This window comes from Phyllobates terribilis, unplaced genomic scaffold, assembly GCF_046119375.1.
Source record: "Phyllobates terribilis strain yellow unplaced genomic scaffold, ASM4611937v1 Scaffold_4163__1_contigs__length_64367, whole genome shotgun sequence".
In the NCBI taxonomy this organism is placed as follows: domain Eukaryota; kingdom Metazoa; phylum Chordata; class Amphibia; order Anura; family Dendrobatidae; genus Phyllobates; species Phyllobates terribilis.
In genome coordinates, this window is record NW_027366915.1 from 37,085 (window position 1) to 59,510 (window position 22,426).

The following is a 22,426-nucleotide window of genomic DNA, read 5'->3' on the forward strand; positions in this document are numbered from 1 at the left end:
ACTCAAGATCGGCACCCAAATCAAGCCAAAACACCGATTTCAAGATCAGTACCAATATTGGGGACGAGAAACAGAGCACCGAGAAAGAAGTTCAAAGAAATTAACATAAACAGAGCAAGATTTCTGGGGATATCATCGAATAGAATTCCCAAAGGGTAAGATCGAGATTGGATTCAACCTTCATCTCAGGATCTAGTTCAATCACCCACAAGCTCCAACAAAAAAGCACCCAAATCAACCGCAGCAAAATACAGAACTGGGGACGATTTTAAGCACCCAAATCAAGCATAAAAACCACCCAAATCAACCGCAACAAAATACAGTATTAGGGACGATTTTAATCACAAAAATCAAACATAAAAAGCAGTTTTCAAGCTCAAGATCGTGATCAAATGCGACCACCGAGAGCCAGATGAAGATCGAGGATCAAGAACAAGATCAAGATCATCGATCAAGGGGAAGATCTGGATCAGAGATCGGAGGCCCAAGAAAAAATTTCGATCAACACACATAAAAAGAGCTAATCCGGGGACGAGAAAGAGGTAGAAGAAAGGATCAGACCAAGATCCATGACAAGAGAGGCGGGGATCAAGCAACGAGAGCGGCGGTGTAGGGAGTGAATTAGGATTTCGGAGGGGGAGAGAGCAGAATAAGAGAGTTCTAGAGAGTGAGGGAGTGAAGAGTGGGAGAGATCAGAATAAGAGAGGGGTAGGGATAGATTTAGGGTTTCGGTGAGGAGGGTTTTTGGGCTGGGTTTGGGTTTGGGTTGGGTTAGGGATTGGGTTTGGGTTGGGTTAGGGAATGGGTTAGGGTAGGATTAGATTGAATGTGGGCTTTTGGGGTAGGTTTTTGTTTTTTTTTTCAGCCCAATTAATCTATGTGTAAAAATAACTAGTGTTTCTTTACAAAAATTTTAATTTTAAAGCTACAATTATTTTTAATTAGATTTTTTAAATGTAATTAGTGAAGTTAAGTATAGTTCATGAGTATAAATTCTGTTGAAATTTGAAGATGAAATGGTTTTGGTGGGAGAAGTAGTTGGAATATATGGGTAGTTGGGTCCGATTTGATAGTTAGAGAGAGAAATAAATAAAGTGAAAAGTGATGATGAGTATGAATAAAATATGTAAAGAAATAGGGTTATAGGGGTATTAATGGGAGAAAGAGTATGTACAAAAGAGGAAATTGTTCAAACTCAAGCGGACAACCGAAATGGAAATTGTCCAAACAAAATGCGACGGAGGGAGTATGTTCAAATATACATGATATTTTAATATTTTCAACAATTTTTATCAATCTTACTCCTAATTTAATCTCTTTTTAAATTTGAATTTCAATAATTATTCTCTTTTTCTTATACATTCCCGTAATTTCTACTCTTTATATATTATGGAAAAAAATTGCTTAACATGTAATATATAATTATTATTTATGGTAGGAATCATAAGACTAAAATGGTCCAAAAAACTTCATTACCCTAATCTGGATAGAAATTATTAAAAAAATCACTTACAATAGTAAATGCAGGGAGTCAGAGATTACATATTCTATCTTATCCAATCATTCTACCTCGAAAATGACGATAGCTCGCTCCGGAGGTTTATTGAATAAATTAAAAGTACCTCGAGAATGATGACGATAGCTAGAGTTTGTAAACCAATCGGTGACATGGTTTTATCCTGCTCTATGTTGCTAATCTTCTTTGAATGAACATTTGACTTCTTAGAGGGGAAATACATGTTTAGGAAAGCCTTGGTCATATGGTCTTATGTGGTGATGCTGTCGGGCTTCAAGTATGCAAGCCAGTCCCTTGTTTGATCTTTGAGGTAAATGGAAAGGCTTGCAATTTGAGTTGATTAGTTGTGACATCTTTTGGTTTCATGGTGATGTAGTCGGTGTGAAACTCAATGGATTTTTGTTAGCCCGGTTTGCAACTCAAACTTCACATTATCTGCTTATGGTGGATTGATGATTGTCAAGGGATTCTCCACATAAGTGGAGTGGGCTTTCAATGTCAGTTCAACCATTGGTAGAAGCTTCTAGGTGTCTTAGAGTGCTCTGGCTTCAACCTTGTTTCTAGAGGAGGTCCTCTCAATCTCTAGATCAACCTCAAGAATATAAGAGTTAGTGGAATAAGTGTTGACCATAAGATAAGTTAGTACATCAGATGATTAATAACACACAAGTATAACAAATAGTTCCCCAACAACAACTCCAAATTTGGCGGAGGCATAAAGGGTCGCAACAACTGTCCTATCAAAGTAAACTTGTTCCTAATCCTAACTGAGTAGTCACGATAAGCACATGTTGAATCCCACATGATACTACTTTCTAACACTGGTACGTAATATGTAAACTAATTTTCTTGAGATAAAAAAAAAATCGGATTTTGGAGGTTGAAGGTTGACGAAGGTTGTAACTTTAGTTTGTAAGAAGACTAAGTTGAACTTATATCCACCATCTAATTCTAAGAGTAAGTTCATATTCGAATTCATAAATATTTCTCTATTCAATGAATCACTCGTCCTAATCATGAAGAATTTCTAGTCACAACTTCGTTACTAGGAAATTCAAAACTTATGATAAACCTAAACCACAACATAGATAAATAACACAACAAGCATGATTGGACCAAGATATATGAACAAATCCATCAATACTTAAACTCAATACTAATAACATACATATTAATTGTCTACCAAATATAAACTATATCAAGTAGTCCTAAAACGTACAAAGCTTGCTACTTTAGTTAAATCAAGAAACCAAATCTACTAAACCAATCAATTACATATACTGAAATCAATGTCCTATTAGGAATAAAAACCATTTCACATATTGTGAATCTAGAAGTGTTGATATCAAGAACAATAGACTAACCAGTAACCACACGATCAATTTAATCAAGAAAGTTCATTGCTTTAATTGCGACAAAGATAAATACTACTAACCTAGGTGATCAATATATGGAAGGACAAGCATGAATCAATTGGATAGAATGAATGAAAATAATAAGAATAATTGAGAGATAAGTAAAGAACAAAACCATATAACCTATAAAAAAAAGAAAGAGGCTTCAAGCTCTTAATTTTTCACAATGATGAAAGCAATTATCAATAACTCTATTGAAAGTTCAATATCGAATAATGAAATAGCAATAATCTTTTATAATTTATACATCGACAAATAAAACTCCTAAGACTAAATACAAAAAATGATGAATTAATTAGAGTAAGGTACAAAATTTGGAAAATCCTAGAAGACGCGTAGTGTTTGTGGGCCCAAGGCCGCGATGGTTATTTTCACTTTGAAGGCTATTGAGTTGAAAGCTGTCGTTGCGAACCCTTAGTCTGTGATTAGAGTGACATTGATTCCATCCTCGAAATTCCTCGAAATTTTTCTAAATTTTCTAGGCTTCTTATTAAGGCAAATGATCAGTTCCTTTCAAGCGTGAGATAAATCTGAGCATTTGAAATTGAAGGAGATTCGTTTGCTCCGTTTATGGAAAGTCTTAGGAATATTTATCCAATTGTAATAATTGTAGTTCCGATTGTTTCAATGTATTTGATGAGCATATTTTTACTTTGAGCTATTTATGAAAGTTGCTCAAATCAAAGACACAAACCCCCCCATTTGCCATTTTTCTTTTCATTCACCACCACGTTGGCTAACCATTCTCGATATTTGACTTCTCGGATTTTTTTGGTGTCTAGTAACTTCGCGACTTCCTCGTCTATCACTTTGTTCCTTTTAAGAGCGAATTTTCTTCGTTTATGCTTGATAGGTGGAAAACTTGAATCCACATTAATTTTATGCATCGCCATGTCGGAAGGTATTCCTACCATATCTTCATACGACCAAGCAATCCGAGTTTGCGCGCAGGAAGGTAACAACTTCCCTCTACTCTTGTTATCCAAGTCTGATCCGACCCGAATAGTACGGTTGGGAAAAGATGGGTGCATGATGATCATCAAGCTTTTTCGTCTTTGGTTCTACGTAACGTTTGACCTCGTCGGTTGTGGTCGCGAAACACTTCTTGACCGCGGATTTCATTCATGCAACGTAAAACTCTCAGGCAACTCTTTGGTCGCCCTTGATTTCGTGGATCTCCCAAACAGTTCGGAATTTAATGGATTGGTGATAAGTGGAGGGCACAACTCTTATTACGTGTATTCATGGTCTGTCAATGATGCAGTTGTACGGGGACTCACATTCTAGCACATTGAATTTTACCTGCAAATTCACTCCACCAACATAGACAGACAAAACTATATCCCTAGGGTATATTTTACTTTTCCACTGAACCCGACTAGTGGGATCCTATTCGAGCTAATATCATTTTCGCTTAAACCCATTTCTTTTAGAGTGTTCAAATTTATCATGTTGGTGGAAATACCAGTATCGAAATCTGACGGATCAAACAATTGCCAATAGATAAAGAAACAACTAAGCCGTCATGATGCTCTTCTTTGCATCCATCAGAGTCGTCAAAGATAATTGGCGTTGATATGCCTTTTTACCCCCGGGCTCCGATGGCGAAGGAGAGTCAAGAATTCTACCTTTAGCTTGACGCTTGGCAGTCGAGTACGAAATACCACACAGCTTCGACCCCCCAGATATGGTATTGATGACCTTAGCAGGGACGTGTGATAGTGGTCGTTAAGAGGTTACCTTGTCGCGACACAATAATGTCGCTTTTTCCCTCTCAGAGTTGACATCCTGGAGATTCTCCAGAGACAAGAGCCTTGCCACCTCCTTGTGGAGGGCGACACACTCGTCTGTGTAGTTGATGTGAACCACCCAAGTGAAATGGTAGTGGTGATGTGGAACAAGAAGCCGTTGTTCATTCCAGTTTCCCAGTTTGCCGAGGTGATAGGATGCCTACTGGTCAAGGCAACTTCAACTTCATCGCGAAGAAAAATTGACCTAGGGGTGCTAGTAAGCTGAAGCAAGATTTGTTTGGTGAGTACGTGAATGAAAAGGAGCTCAAGGTAGACTATCTCTCATATCCTCTTCGAGTGGTACACTATATAATTGTCAGAAACATCATGCCAAGGAAAGACAAGCGAGACATTGTTACCATCGCAGACGGGGTGCTACTCCACAAATTCTTGAAGCGCGAGTTAATAGCGCGAGTTAATAGACACATCGCCGATTATTTACACCCACGTGTACACATCAATGGCAAACACGAAAGCTGACATTCCATTCCGTCACATTGTTGCAAAACTGATGCAGAAGAACAAGATTTACAGTGCTGAATTTGAGGAGCAGTTTGATGAAGTCCTCACTGAGAAGGTTTTGGAAGATTTGGAGGACGTTGATGAGTCTGATGAGCCTGAGGTTAAGGCACCTCCAAAGCTCACACTACAAAGTCGTGAAGAACCATTGATCAGTACAAAATCTACCGTCACTAACTTCACAGTTATGCAAGTTCTCGATCGAATAAAGAAGGCAATTAGAGACATCGCCAAGGAACAATCTGAGAGGTTGTCGTTGATTGCATATCAGCTCACCTAGCTCGCTAAAGTTGCCGGTGAACTATTACAGGTTGAGAAGAACATTGTTGCGAAGAAAGATTGATCTTACAGCTCAATTCTTACCCTGTTATCTCTAGCCTTGGTCTAAGCCAGCTTATGTCTTTTGCCTATGTATTTTGCTCATCGATGTTAGTGTTGTGTGTTTTTTTTTTTAAAATGAATATGATGCGTGCTATTTCGTTTCACTAGTCATGATTGATTGCTTAAGTGTTTATCTACGCATACTTTGATCCTACTAACATTCATGCATGCTTAGGGGATAGTATACTTAAGGAGTTTCGAAAGTTCCCTATTTGTTGTACTTTGACTGCATTTTTGATGATGTCAAAAGGGGGAATTTTGAAGTGTGCATGTAGACATGCTAATACATTCACCAAAGTCAAGAAGGATTCAAACTCATGTCTTGATCTCAGGGGGAATGAAAAACAAGCTGAAGAAAGGTAAAGTGATGTGTAAGTGTGCTTGTTTCATTGTTCTAATTTTTTAAGCGAGATATTATTCAAATCTATATGTTACCTTTGTGAATGAGTCAAATAAATTTGGAATCATCAAAAAGGGGAAAATTGTTATTTAAGCTGAGGTAGCTTGACTAATTTTCTTAGTTTTGATGATAACAAACTTAGGAAATTTATTGGGACTCAAGTGTGTATAGTGTTCAATGTATATTGAAGGTAGCTTAAGGATAGCTCAATTGATTTAAGGTTGCTTAATCAATTAACAATCAATTCAGTTCAGCGAGAGTTCAGCGAGACTAAGGACGCTGAAGATATTGAGCTGAACAGGGAACGTCTGGAAAGATAGTTTACAAGCGAACCACAAGCGTGTATAAACTAGGCAACGAATATCAGCACGTGTTAAATGCTTTCTTGGAGTTGCAAGTTGCAAAGAGCAAGGAAGATTGTGAGCCGTACGCGTGGCAGAATATTGTGCTGGTTGAGACGCGCGCTACAATTCTGTTAAGCGAACTAAGTGACGTGTCAAGATGAGATTGGACGACGCGAGACGCACTGAACGGCCAACAGACTCTCTTCTTGCGGACCAATGAGAATTTAGGCACGTTGTAAATTCCATTGTTCATTAGCTAGCTTATTACGTTGTCTATATATAGCTTGTATAGAGGGTAATTGATAGTTGTAATTCTGAGAGATTGTTTGTAAAGCTCGATCTTTGTGAGAAGCAAAAAGAGAGAGAGCTACCTTTTGTAAACACAAAACGAGAGATTTGCAATACAAACAAGAGAGAATTACATCAAAACGTTCTTGAATCGATATACAATCAAGCTTCTCTCTTCCGCACTTATTACAAGTTCTAAGTGTCAAACACTTTACTTGTGGAGAAGCTCAACCAATCCAACAGGGATAATCCAGGTGTATGCAACCTAAGATTGCATCACCGACACAGTTTGCTGTCAAGGAGGAGCATATGTTACCTACACCCCAACCAGACTCCTAGAACTGAAAGTGTGGAGGAGTGAACTAATCCTCCTTCAAAGTGCCTAATTCATCTATCTGCATATGCCGAATTCTTGTTTTACTATTGACTCTTGTTGCAGGTTAGATGAGTTTATGACTGATTTGATCAATATCTTTAGCTTGTCGTGAACTGATTTCACTCCCTTTTAGATTGGCTCTGAGTTTCTTCGATAGTTCTACCCTGATTATGTTTGATTCTCCAGTTATTCTTCTGTCTATCTCTATACTCGCTAATGATCACATGATTACACTTTACCACCAAAGAAAACTTGGAAAACAGCACTTGCTTACCAGTTGGATTATAGTATTTTGCCTTTCTGGCTGTCACACTACAAGCCTACATCGCTTTATGGCGGTATGTTATGCTTGTGCAATTCAGCTCTTGGTTTAATGACTTCAATCCCTTTTTTTCCATGACTTTTGCTAATATAAGTTTTTGCATCTATTCATAGACTTAAAGAATGTTTCTTTAGTTGGCATTATGTAAATGAAGGATGTACAATTGAGTCATCAGATGGATATTTATTGCATAATCCAGATCAGTTTGAAATGTTAGTTTCTAGCCGCTGGATCATTGTTTACCCTTGCTGATTGGTTAGCTAGTTTGCAATTTATGTTCTACACATTCTTGTTCTCATATATATAAGTCTTTTTTTCTTTTGGGATTTACTAGTTGGATTTCGGTCTTTAAGCCTAGCTCAACTGATAGAGCATGTACTCAAATACAAGATGTACGTTCGACTCCCAAATAGGCTGATATAAAGATTTAATTTCAGTAGAAGTATGACATAAGTAAGGTAATGAAGAGCTAGATCAACTAGTATAAGATTGTAGTACAGCTATGGCACGATAGATTCAAACCCACGCTCACGTTCTTAAAACACGTCGCTGTGCCATTGACCACATAAGCATGAATTTTAGTATTTGAAAATTATCCAAAACGTAAAGATCAAGTTAGTCGAATATAAGTACGAACGCAAAGAATGATCCACATATTCACTTACAATGCAAAGATCCACATATTCACTTACAATGCAAAGATATGTCCTCGTAAATGAGGAGTCCTTATGATAACCCAACAACTTACCGTGTTCTCATGGCTTAATCTAGCTAATTTTTGGCCTAACCGCACAAAAGCCATTGTTCAGGAATTTTTTTTTTATTATCTCTAGTTGGAAATATACCTAATAAGTAATACCTCATGATAATCACCCCATTTTTCTTCTTTGATGCAGGCTACTATCTCGGGCTCACCCTTAACGATGTCATTGAAAATTAGTCTATTAGGGAAGATTCACTGATGTGCTAAATTTCTTAACATTCTTCAAGATATATGAATCTGTTCACATTAGTAATCAAATTATCATGCCATTGTGGAGAAGAACTTATTATGTCAACTGTGCTAAAAACTAGAAGCTTTATATGATGACAATAAGTACTTGTCACTCCCTCATTTTTTCCGTTATCATGGCTGATCACGTAATACAACTCCTGAAAAGGGAATACAATTTACGTTCCAGCAAAAAGTCCAGCCCCACCATGGTTCCATTGAAAGCATTAAGATTGCACTAGAATTGAGAATCCTACCCCCAACTCAACCCTAAAGTTCAATCAATCCCGAAACAAATAAATTGACCATTAAAATATCAAACATTGAAGGTGAAATCAAAATCTAACCTAAAATACCGTTTGATAGACTTCATCATCCGTCAAATGAACACCATCTCTGCTGGAATGGAGGCATGGAGCTCGGCATCACAGAGGACCCGTCGCCAAAGGTTGGAGATGGGTTGACAGACCAGACCGGAAGGTGAAGAAAGCCATGAGAGGCGAACCAGGAGGAAGAAGACCATGAGAGGAGGACATAGAGATACATGAAAAGCTTGAACATTGAGTGATTTTTCCTAATTTCCAAGGCTAATTTCCGAAGATGATTTTGAACTAGAACACCACGATAGCTTCAAACAGTAAAAATATAAAGTATAACAATCAAATTAATCAACCAGTATACCTTACCATAACTACAATATGTTTTCGGCGCGCAGCGGACTCATAACAACTGATATATTAATATATTGTTGGTGCACTCTTCAATACATTATAAGTATACTATTCAGTGAACTACTGGTGTACTTGTGATTGTACAAATATACTCTGCACTTCTCAGTTTTGAGTGCAGTATTGGTACACTCACAAATATACTACTAAGTTCACTCCACACAAAAGAAAACTCAGTTCCTCAAAGTTTATAGCAAACCAAAATCAGATATCATCAATTCTGATTGTATACATGAAATATTTAGCTGTGCATTAATAATAATGTTAAAGTACTATTAAAAGAAGCATTCAATTTAAACAACAGGTGTATCATCCTCTCTGCCTCCCTTATCTTCAGCTAAGTAGAGAGATTTGCTCTCTTTCGTGACAAGATCGTACCAAAAGATCACTCTGGGCCAAAATACAAATAACACCACTTTTCTTCCATCTCCCAAATCACACAACTCTGTGTGTAGTAACAAATAAAACAAGCCCATAATCATTGCATGTGGATATTTAACAGTAGCCCACCTCACCCAACGCCCGTCGTCGCCATACACCTCCATATAAACTTCAGCCTTCGACGTGTGAAGAAAACACAGTCTCCCATTCACTTCAGTAAAAAAACAACTAGAATATTTGTTAGCTAAATAACTATCCGGCACCGGCAGATCTCCAAACCTACAAGTATGCATGTCGCAAGTAGAGATACTCACCGGGATGCACATACCAGCTGAATCCTTGTCAAGAGAAATGGAATGAAGAACACCGTTCAACAAGTAAGACCCGCTACGCCTGATGAATTCATAACAAGTAGGCGGAAGTCCGTCGTACTTTTTCCAGGTGCCGGAATTGAAGCTATATAGCCAAAACAGATAGCTATTGGACTTGGACACAGCCATGATCTTGTAATCGTCGTCAAAACGATCATAACCGAATCCTTGGTGGATCTGGTGTACATTTTGCGGGGCCTTTTCCACTGCATGTGAAACTCCGGTGAACAAGTTGTAGAGATGAATATAACCGTTGGATGCTTGGGCACAAACTATTCCGTTGGATAATCCTAATAGATGTTCCTTGCGGAGTCCATATGGGTTACAATTCAACGTGATTGGTAAGCGATGCAAAGTGTGGGAAGGAAACCGGTTGTTATTGTTGGGCCTTAATAATATGCAAAGGAGGTTTTTCTGGTCGGTGGTGACGATTAAAGATCCTCTATGGTGGTATTTTTTGTGGAAGTTGGGGTCGTTGATGATATTCTTCCATTTCTTTGAGACGCGTTTACATGCGAGGATGGATTCGAAAGGGAGTAGAAGAAGGATTTCATACAGTAATTCTGGAGGAAGAGGGAAATCAAGATGGCTCTGCCTCTGCGACATGCTTCTAAGACGGAGAACTGATTGGACAAAATATATATGGTTAGATAAATGTAAAAAGTACGTAGAAAAAGAGAAAAACTTTGCAGGGAGAAGAAGCACAATACTTTACAGCTTGTAGAGATGATAAAGATCGGAGGTTGAAGACGATCGAACGGCGACTCGCTCAACTAGGAGCACAAGTTGCCGATAAACCCTAAAATATGGATTTTTTCAAAGGACCCTAGAATATGGATAGTGAAGAGTGACGCATAACTTATTAGTTATTATACTCTAATATCTTCCGGAAAGAATCCAAATATTTAGTAATATTATATTTATAAATGTATATTAAGAAAATTTATATAAATTCTAGAACTGAATTATAGACCAAGTAACTCTTATATAATATTTTCATTAAACATCCTAATAACAAAGATTACTTTAACTTTTCTCTTCTCTCTTTTCTACTATTTTTCCTATTTTCTTGATTCATAACATATTATTAGCAAGGAACTAATTGTTCGATCATCACGATCATGATCATCACAAAGTTTTTTTTTCTCCCTAACTTTTCTGATTTTTTTTTTTGTTTGAATCATCACCATACACTGTCTCTCTTAATTTAACATGCATACACATCTACGATACAACCTATATGATTTATTTAAGTATATATTTTATTTATATCATATACCACCAATCGTTATTTGATGTTAATCAATATATAATCATTATTTTTGAAGTGACACATCTATAAAGTGATTTTAAATGATTATTGAAGTGATATTAATTAAGATTCTAAAAGTATACATATATCGTTTTCTAAAGTGATGTCAATAGATTCCTGAAACGATATTAATTAAGGTATTAAATGTATACATATATCAATTCTTGAAGTGATATAATAGAATCCTGAAATGATACAAAATAAGGTTTTAACAATATAAATATATCAATCCCTGAAGTTATATAATAGAACCCTGAAGCTATACAAATTAAGGCTTTATAATATACATATATCAATCCCTAAAGTGATGCTAATGGATCCTTAATCGATACAAAATCAGTTTTAAGAATATACATATATCATTGTGTGAAGTGATGCTAATTGATCTCTGAAGCAACAAATAAATAATTTGTGTATCAAAGAATCTCGGAAATGATGTCAATTAATTAATGATATAAACATATATATTAATCATTCAAGTGAACATATCAATGAGTCACAGAAGTGATGCAGTTAATTATATATCAATGGTTTCCGGGAGTGATTTCAGTTAAGTTCACATATATTAATCACTGAAGTGAAAATATATCCCCGGAGTGATAAATATTAGCTTAGATTTATATTATTTACTTTACTATTTGTTAGTTCGTATATCTTCCAATTAGCGCTTTAAGCTATAGAGAGCTTACAAGCTTAAGTGCCAAAAGTAAGATTAAACAATGGAAGCTTAGTTGTCTTTCAAAGATTTTCCAAAAGTGAGAACCCTAGACTTCTAGTAAGTCCGGGATAAAATTCACTACTACTTCTTTATTGACTGACAAGATTACACTTATAAAATGAAGAACAACACTCTCTAGCTCTCTCTAGCTCTCTAGTATTTTTTCTTACTTTCTCTCTAAAGCGCAACTCTCAAACAACAAAAAAACTCTCTCAGCACTAAAAGTGAAATACTCTCAAGCTTAGTGAATTATATGCAATGTGGGACGTCTCTAACATTCACTATTCATAAGCTATTTATAGAAGCTCTAACTAACTTTGTTTTAGCATGACTTCTCTAGCTTATCCTCCAAGAAACACTACAAGTCAGCAATTCTCAAGAATGTGCTTGTTTGCATCAGTAATTCGTGCGCTTTATGTTTCTTTGCTTGATGATCTCGCGATCCACGTCAAAAATCTGTGTGCTTTGCATTTCTCTATGTCAACGATCCCCGGGGTTGTGCCTTCTTGTAGTTGGCAACTCTAATAACCTTTCAGCTGTCATTTTCCAACTACATTTAAAGCTTGTTGCCCTTCCTTCTATGTATAAACACTTATCATGCTTCATGCAAGCCACTGGAAACCTTCCACATGTTTGACGTTGATTTCGGGATTGATTTCTCTTGCTTTACTTCTTTCGCTAAACAGCGTGATCCTCTCGCTGCTTATTATAGTATTGGCGAGACTCTGCTTTTCCCGCTAAATTCTACCTCGGTCTATAAATGGTTAAGCTGGATCTTTTGCTTTTAAGCTAGACCTAAAACTCCTCGAGCATGACTTGTCAAGCTTAAAACACACATAGATTTGTCATTATCAAAACAAGAGAAGCCGTTAAGCTAGCTTAGCATTAACCAACAATTTCCCGCTTTTTGATGATGACAAACCTATACATGACTGCATACTTACTCAGTTAAGCTCAATTTCCATCGAGATCGATCAATATACACAGTCATGCATACGAGCCGTATAGTTAAACTTAAAAACACTTACCAAGTTACCTTTGTTACCCCTTAGACCAAGACGGTCTAAGTCACATCTCAATACGACAAAACCTTATGCACCTGTTCACTTCCCCCTTTTGACATCATCGAAAAACATCAAGCTTAACTCTACAGAGAAAACTATATAAAGATGTGCATTCAAGCTCAACTCAACAAACATGCATAAAAGTCAGTAGAACCAGTCAAGCTATATCGCAACCATGAATCAAGCGCAAGACTCTAATCATCAAAAGCATACTGTATTATATAAGCCTTACATCTTTTCCAGCAGAAAACCTAGGGAGCTAGCAACTTGACAGCAAAAAAAACATAAAGCACAAGCATACATCAACCCCAATCACCTACTTCCCATAACTTTCACTAGCAAATCCAAAAGTTCTGTCACCTTCTCTAACTGAGAATCAAGACCATTGATCTTGCTCTCCATGAAATCACAATGGACCAGAATATCCTTCTCTATTATGTAGAGGGTCTGGGGAGTAGTCTCTGGCTCATGGCCATAAGTAATACCCAAGGGCTGGCTCTTCTCCTCTAGGACTGGTGCCTTGCTCTTAGCTGTAGCGAGTAACTCAGAGACAACCTCACAAGATAGACGAGTCAAACACCTTCTCTTTAGCGGGCTCATAGATCTTCTTCATGGAAATCAAATTCTTAATGATGTGGGGAAAAGGGAGATGGTGGGAGGTGGATGCTCTGCAAGTGACCATGTGAGAAAACATAATCTGAGCAATTTTGATTATCTCACCAGCAAGAACGTGTTCCATGAGACAGCCATCAGCTATAGTGACAGTGTCGAGATTCTGAGAGTGAGGCATGATATTGTGGGTGATGAAGAAATGAAGGAGCTTCTTGTAGAAGGGGAGTGAGTCGGTATTCAAAAAAGAAGGTACATTTTTACCAAATATAGCTTGCTTGATATACTTGGCGTCTTTTGGCCAATTCTTCATGAAGACTTTGTTGTAGCCAGTCAAGCTGTCTTGCCAATAACTCAAGCAAAGTCCTTCATAGAAAAAATAATCATTCTTCCCCATCCAGACAATATACACCATATTAGTTGGTCTATCGCCTTGAGTAGGTACAACAGTGAGGGTTGCGTAGAATCAGCGCACCACATCTAGGTCCACCTCAGAGGGAGTGGTCTCAAGCACGCGCCAACCTTGAATCTCGAGCAACTGCCGGAAGCGCTTAGTGCCATATTCCTTCTCAATTGTCGACAATGTATCATGGGCGACAATGACAGGCTCTAGGATTTCGCGCTTGGAAATCACATAAGGAATAGGAGGGAGAGAGGAAAGATCAGAAGACTTACTTGAGGCGCGCTTACTTTTCTTTCTCTTCTCCTCCTATACAACAGCCAAAGCACGAGCCATATCATCATCATCGACACTCACCTCATCGACATCAACCTCACAAGAACGCTTGACACATTCCTTCGCCCTGCGAGAATCAATGTGATGCTCATGGGGAAGAGTGGTAAACTCCTTATCCTCTTCTTCATCCTCAACCTCCATAGAGAAAATATGGGTAGATATCCTTGAGGGAGGAAGAAGATTCTCTCCGGAACCGGAAATGGTTTTCTTGGACTTAGGGGAGGGACAATCATCATGAGCTGTGAGATCGACCTTTTTAGGTGGAGACTTGAGCACCTTTGTTCGAGTCTTGTCACGCAACATCAACGACTATGGTTTTGACCACCTCAGTTATAGGGTCGAGTGGTTCTTGAGTCGCTTTCGGAGCGCTTGTCTCCTCTGTTACATTCTCAACATCAGGAGTTTCAGGGGTAAGAGTGGTAGTTTTGGTCTATGGAGTTGGTGGAGGTGTAGTGTGGGTAAAGGAAGGGCCAACTGAAAAGGTGGTGGAACTTATTTTACTATTCTTGAAAAGCAAGAAACTGCTTCAAAGATTTCCTCATCAAGAGTCATTTAGATGGGCTTGGAAGAGGTAGACATTTTGGGAAGGTAGAGGCTTGTGAATGAGGAGCGAGATGTAGGTAATGGTATGAGAGGACTAGCAAGAAATGGTGAGAGAGAGTAGGGAGAGGGATGGGATTTGAGAGAGAGATAAATGAAAGGTAGAGGGAAAAGTCGCACTGTACCTAGAAATATATAGGAAAGCTCGCTCAATCCAAGCGCAACCCAACGGATCAATCAAACAGCTAAAATCCAACGGCTAGATCTCAAACGGCTATACCCCGATGCATTGTCAAAAGTTGTCGCAGTCATGCTATAATTAAAGCGACACCTTTACCAACGGCTACAAAGCCAACTGACTCTGCTTGAAACCTGGAACCCATGTGCCTTTTCTTTTAACAACACAACACACGCTATCCAACAGCTCAACTAAATCAACTCAGTTACTAGTAATGGGTAAGTAGTTTGATCATGCTTGAGTTGTGATGTAATAAAAAGTGCTAACATGAATTTTAAAGCGCAAGTATGTAGAAAATGCACATTTCTTATAAGGACAGTACACTCACACTCAATACATATAGAAGACATTTCTGGTGCGGCCTAATTTTCAGTGCGGACTATCACAACTGGTGCACTTTTCGCATATTATTGGTGAACTCTCAGTACAATACCAAATGTAATATTGGTGCACTCTTTCAGTGCACTACTGTGCACTCTTCAATAGGGTACTGATGCACTACTTGGTGTACTAAGGTGCACTTCCCAGTAGTGCACTGGTGCACTCCTAAGTGTACTAAGGTGCACTTCCCAGTAGTGCACTGGTGCACTCCTCGGTGTACTAAGGTGCCCTTCCTAGTAGTGCACTGGTGCACTCCTCGGTACATTATTGGTGCACTCCTCAGTAGTGTACTGGTGCACTCCTCGGTACACTACCAGTGCACTCTACAGTAGTTCACTACCAGGTGCACTCTACAGTAGTGCACTGGTGCACTTTCTAGTAGTGCACTGGTGCACTATCTTGTAATATACTGGTTCAGTAACATAGTCCTCACAGTCCGCACGGAAAAGTTAGTCCGCACCCGATTAACCCTATATATATATATAACAAGCACGTCAATATAAGGGGGATATTAGGCTTTTTGACACCAAAATAAATACTTCCAGGGTAGATCTATAGGGTCTAGGAAGTGTTACATTAAGGTAAGGCTTAGGACACCAATAAAAGTGGATCATTTCTAAGGGCTTGTAATATGGCTAGAATGCAATCACCACACTCTATTTTGGGTCGAAATAAGAGGTTGCTATTGATGTTGACCAGAGTAATGAGCTTAAAAGCAATATACAAGTATAGCTAAGCCAGCCTTTTGGAGTAGATAATGCATGAAAGCAGGATAAGCAAGAAGCACAACCAAGATAAAGTTCCCAAAGTAGATAAAGCAGGCTAGTTCATAGTCAATGTAGGGAAAAACTTACAGTGCATACAAAGATGGTCTAATTGAGAGGAATAAGACCGAGCTGAAGCCTAGGGTGCAAGAAGGGTAACCTGTTGAGTGCCTTAGTGAAATATCAGATGTTTGCTCTTATGTAGGCACATGGACTAGCTCAATGTGTGTGCGCTCGACATGATCAAGTGATGGCATACACCAATGTGTTTGCTTCGTGAGTGATGCACTAGATTCTTCGAGACACTAATAGCGCTAGTGTTATCACATTTGATTTGAAGTGTACCCAGCGAATAGGGAGGCCTAGGCTTTTTCTCCAAAAGAAGTGCTAAGGTATGAAGAGCACTAAATGCATCACCTTTAGACTTGAGGAAAAGAGTCTAGGTGAATCTAGAATAGTTATCTACTAAGACATAAATTTAACAATTACCTCCCTTACTGTGGATTCATAGTGGTCCGCATAGATCCATGTGAATTATCTCTAGAGGAGCTTTAGTGGACACTATCTTTTTGGGAGCGAATGAGCTTTTGCTCGCTTTTGATCTTGAGAACTCGGAGCACAATGTCATGGATTCAGACTTGATGCGAGGGAGACCATGAACAAGATTTTTAGACTGTAGCTTGTGTAACAAATGCAAACTAGCGTGTCCCATACACTGGTGTCACAGATTGGACTGCTCTTTAAGTATAGTGAGACAGATGCGTCACGCTGGAGAGAAATTGTAATCGAAAAGATAAGTATTATCCTCTCGCTTACCTTTCATCAAATTTCTTGATTTGGATCTCTCACAACATAGGACTTCATGTTGAAGGTGGCATTATTTCCTCCTTGATCGCACAATTGAGCTACACTTAGTAGATTGAACCTGAGACTATCGACTAGATTGACATCTCTGACTTCGATGGAGTTGGTGAGATGGACACTTCCGCTTGCTTTTACCTTACCTTGCTTCTTGTCACCAAAAGTGATGTTTCCCCCTTCCTTAGCTCGAAATGGGAGTAGTAAAGATGGATAGCCCGTCATATGGCACGAGCAACCGCTATCAATGTACCACCTACTTTTCATTCCAACATGCAAAAAGAAAGATCAAGCTTTGGGTACCCAATGAAGCTTTGGCTTTGTGGGTTCATTGGCCATAGCAGCTCCTGAGCTGAAAGGTAGAACTTTCAGCTTAATAGCTCACAGGTTTAAAATAGCTAGGATCATTTATATTAAGCACTTGATGAGGTTTGGCCTTGAGAGGATTATCTTTTTGTGATTTGGTTTGTGTTTCTTGGATTTTGAGGACCTAGAATATACAAAATTGGTCTTAGAAGACCCGCTCTGGTCAAGCTTGCCATCAGCGAGACTAGTTTGATCGAGGTTGCCCTTACCAGAGTTAGCCTTAATAGGCTTGCAGGGCTTGTTCTTGAGTGTAATTAAGAGTTCACACTCATGCCTGGAGTGACCGTTCCTTCCATAGAAAGTACAATAGTGATTATATCTGACATAACCATGTTAGGAATACAAATCGAACTACTTACCTTCCTAAATAACCACATCCATCTCTTACAGTAAACTCTGCTCCATCAGTTGTAATTCCATAGGACAATGTTTACATTCCACATATCAACACACAACCGCCAATCCGCCCGTTATGCCACTGGAGCAACAACAGGTACATACATTCCAAAAATATTTGAAAACAAATCCTGATAGACAGCGGATACCCTTCCTCATCATTAAAACAATCAACCTGAAGAAGAGATCCAAGAATAGCATGAACATTTAGTGATTTTGAGCTAGATTTTTTGAAGGAAATTTCAAGGTTGTTTGAAGGACGTTCACCCTAGCATCTGATGCAAGCATGCCCTGTATTTAAATGATCCGAGGCAAATGTGAGACTACCACTGACTATGGTGTCCTCCTTAGGTAACATTTTGTTAACTTATTACATTACTTATTATTTATATTATTGAATTTAACATTTCTAGTAAGTTATTTCTATTTCAAGACATGTGTCTCCCGTTTGCATGATGGACCGATCCGCTAGAATAAGGCCAAAACCCTAGTTTCCTTCCTAAGGTTATACATAGCCTCCATTGTTGCACATCTGGATTACGTTGAATTTAGCTAAGCTTTGTCTTAAGTAATCTCCACCCTTACCCCAATATCAAACCCGGTTTGGGCTCGCACCTCAATAAGCTGTTATCGTCGCTCATCTTGTTTCCCAAACACAATCAAACACGAAAAAACAATTCGACAACCCGATAAATGTGCTTGATCTATATCCGCGCACAAGACGAATCCCTCGTTGTTTTCGTATCAACATCCATGTGAACATCTAAGACATAAAAATTACATTAGCAAACTGTTCAACCGATTCGATATGAATAAGATCAGGTTCTAACAAAGAGATAGATGCAAACAAAAAAGTATAAATTTACAATAAATTGAAATAACCTCTGCTGGAGTAGTCATAAACTACTCTACCAAGAATAGTAGGAGTACATTCATAAGGACTAAGCAGTGGTATGTTAGCAGGTGATTGAGGAAGTTCCGTCATATAATTCAAAAACAACCTATAATTCTGGTTGTTGAAGAAAACCAAGGATTGTTTCACTTCGAATAATGGATACCAATTTCCATTTCCATCTTCCACGATGTTGCCAGAAAGAACAATAGTGCAAGTGCCAGTTGTCTCTACGTTCAAGAGGTTAATAAATTGTTATACTATTTTTTGAAAACATACTTTTTTAAATTATACATCTAAAGAAGATACCTTTGTCGCATAATTTAAACATGTAAATTACAAGTTTGATACACTTGGTGACACTCTTGGCTACTGTTGGAGCTCAGGAACCTTCGCGTAGTCAACACTCTACACGAGGGCTTTCGTTCTCTTCGAGGATGTGGGAGTTATTCTTCGCGTTGCTGAGGATGATCTTCGTGGTGAGAAGGACTTCGTGTTTGGATGGGCTTCGTGTACCTGCGTATCAAACCTAGAGGAGGGAGGCCTCTGGATTTGACTCTCCGACGCTCAAGTTAGAATTCATTCGCGCAAGTGTGTTATACGAAATGAAATAATGTAATTGGGTGAGGCAGGGTAGAGAGAAAGAGAGAGAGTTCGCGAAGCGATAACGTTGGGAGAGTTAAGTAATGATAACACGAAGCAAAAAGAGAGAGCTCTCGATTTTACTATAAATGGCAGGAATGAACAGTTATCAGTCGCTTTCAACTCTTCAGACCCCTATTTATAGGCTGGAACTCTAAATGGACCTTGGGTCATTTCTAGATGGGCCGCGCCCTCCTCTCTCATTTGGGCCTGAGAGAGAATGGGGTCCAACATCCACCCCCTAGGGTTTACGTGCCTTCTTCACGAAACCCTTGTCTATTCGTTGGGGACCCTTCACATTTCACTTCTACGCGCGAGGTTTCAGACTTCTTCCATCCACCACGTGTCAGTCATTGATTAGATGACCTTTGCCATTCTTCCCTGACTTATAAAAAGGGGGCCGACTCTCCCTGTTTCTCATTCTCGCCTCCTACTCTCCCATTATCTTCTCCAAAACTCTCTCCTTCTTACTGTTCATCTTCTCCGACGATTTTCATGCTTCCCGGCATTCAACCTGGTTGCGCTGGCTCGTTGCAGACTCCGTGGTGGCTCCGCCGAACCGCCCACTCCCCTGCTCGCTGCTCTGGCCACCATGTCTGGTTAGTATTCTCCTACCATCTCCGGCTTCTTTTTTGCTCTTATTATTTTATCGTCGCTCTTGCTCTCTTTCCGGCAAGGGATTCCGGCGACGAAGGACCTTGGTGCGCTGTGGTAGGGTGCCGTGAAGGGGGAAAACCTCTTCCTTTTCCCTTCCGTCTGCCTGAAAGGGGGCTTTCCCTCTACCCCTGGCCTCCGTCCGTCCTCTGTTACCCTCGCCGGATTCTTCTTTCGCTGTCTCGGAGCTGTCATTTCAAAAAGGAGCTTCATCCCATCACATCACCTGCTCCGTCGTTTCAACTCCTTCCACGTTTTTCGAGGCACGAAATGAGGAAAAACCCTTTTTACCCTTGTCTTTTGAACTTCCTCTTTCTTCGGGTTGGGCGCCCGAGTTTTTTCTTGGGAGGGATAAATATTGTTTTCCGCAAAAAACCTGGCTTTTGCTAAATCCTCCTTCGCGAGATACCACTATATTTATCATACTCCTGAGAACTAACTCGTGCCTTTTTTAGGTTCTAGTTCTTCGACCGATTCGCGTTCGACATCCTCGTCTAGTGCCTCTTCGTCTAAAACCCACCACGAGGCTGCTCCACTACGGGTTGTCTTCGCGCAAGGTGATGAGGCTTTAGCAGTATTGAGACCATGAGGTTCTACCCTCGCGCAGCCGCGTATAATGATTCCAGATAGATACCAAGTGAAATGCCCTCCTGTAAAGATTTACACGGGCCGCATCCCAGGCTACCCCCCCCCCCCCCCCAAAAAAAAAAACATAGAAAATGAATTTGCTGGGGGTCGTACTATCCTTACTCTCGAGGAATTAAAGAAGATCGCCAACCTCTACCCTTTCCCTAAAGGCACCATCTTGGCACTTCCCGAGGAGCGGTGCAAAATGGTGTACAACTATAACGGATGGTTCGCGATTAGTAAGCAAGCGCTGGAAGGTGGCTTTCATCTTCCTCTTCTTCCGTGGGTGGAAATTTATCTTAGGGCTACCCGATTTAGTCCCTCTCAGCTTCACCCAATGTTCTGGCGGGCTATCGCGATCTACACTATGCGAGCACAAGATATTGGCTCAAAACCCGTGTCTACGCGTTTCAACTACATCTACTCGCCTAGGAAGATTTCCGGCCGCACTGGTCTGTTCTCCGTGCGTACGTCGGTCGCATTAGCCTGGAAAATGCCCACCAATGAGACGATATGGAAGACGCAATGGTTTCTGATCCGTCCTCCTCCCGAGGACACTTTCGCGTATAGCATTCAGACGGGCGTATATCTCTCAAACTTCCCAATTGATAAGGACTTCAAGAATAATTTTATCGCTAGATACACAGATTATCATTCTTCCTCCGTGCGTGTGTTCTTACGCGAAGTTACTCGGAAGCTTCGTGAAGAGAGGGGGCTCAGTCCCCCTCATCCTCCTGTTGGTTGTGTTTTTGTCGATACTTTATGAGAAAAATTTTTGTTTCCATCGTCTAATGTTTTTTGCGTTATGCAGGCTCAGACTACTTCGATCTTCTCGACTCTTTGCCCCATTTAGACGCAAAGCGAGACAAAGGGGTGGTGAGTGCGGCAAAATCTTCTTGCCGAGGGGAATCCGAAGGCGTCGACAACGTTCCTCATAAGGGAAAGCTTCTTATTGACCCTCCGTCACATCCCAAACCTCCGTCTGGCGGCGGGGTAGGGGGATCGCGAAAAAGGAAGAAGTCTGAAGCATCTCCCAAGAAGGGGCCTTCTCGCGTTAAGAAGGTACGCGAGACGGGTTCTAGCTCTAAGCGGGAGGGCTCTCCTGAAGATATCTTTCCTCCTTTGGAGGCGTCCCTCTGTACTCATGGCTCCTGAGCTGCTTCCTCCCTTGCCCACGCCGGTTCAAGAGGAGCTGGATGCTGTGGTTGTTTCTCGTGAACAGCTTATGCTTCTGGTGAGTCATGGATTTCGCGTACAAGACTTGCCCACTTTTAATGTTCTTAATTAATGAGTGTTTTTCTTTTATAGGCTATGCAACTTATTTACACGGCGGCTTCACATGATGCAGATGAGGAGGGTCAAGGTGAGGCGTTCGACTCTCTTCGCGAAGACTTGAAGAAATCCGCGGCTAAGGCTGAGGAGGAAAAAGAGAAAAGAGTTCGTGCTGAAAGGGAGCTGGATGTCACGCGGATCCAGCACGCTAAGGAGGTTGTTGACATGAAGGAGAAGCATGCGAAGGAGGTGCGGGATGCTCGCTTCAAGTTTGTTAGTGATTACGTTGGTGGCTATCGCGGAGCTTGCCACACTTCTTATGAAGGTAGTTACCGTCTTGCCCTTTACCACCTTATGACCAAGGCACAACTGAAGAGTAAGGGGATTAAGGACTTTGTTCTAGACGAGAACGATCGTTGGGTTTTGAGTCAGCTCCACAACCCTACACCCCTCCTCCCGTGGATACTTTTGTCGATGATGGTGAAGATCCATTGGAGGCCTGGGATGCTCACTCCTTTAGTCTTGATAATGGGGT

The 22,426-nt window shown here is 39.9% G+C and overlaps 1 protein-coding gene across 1 annotated transcript; it reads right to left on the reverse strand.

The window, feature by feature from the left end:
* Positions 1-9,363: 9,363 nt before the first annotated feature.
* Positions 9,364-10,428, reverse strand: LOC141248925 (uncharacterized). Its single transcript, XM_073669497.1, has one exon. It carries the CDS (start codon positions 10,426-10,428, stop codon positions 9,364-9,366), a length of 1,065 nt encoding a protein of 354 aa, XP_073525598.1.
* Between the last annotated feature and the right edge of the window lie 11,998 nt (positions 10,429-22,426).

Excerpts from the sequence above, each read along its gene's own strand:
- LOC141248925 (XM_073669497.1), bottom strand. The coding sequence starts at position 10,428 with ATGTCGCAGAGGCAGAGCCATCTTGATTTCCCTCTTCCTCCAGAATTA.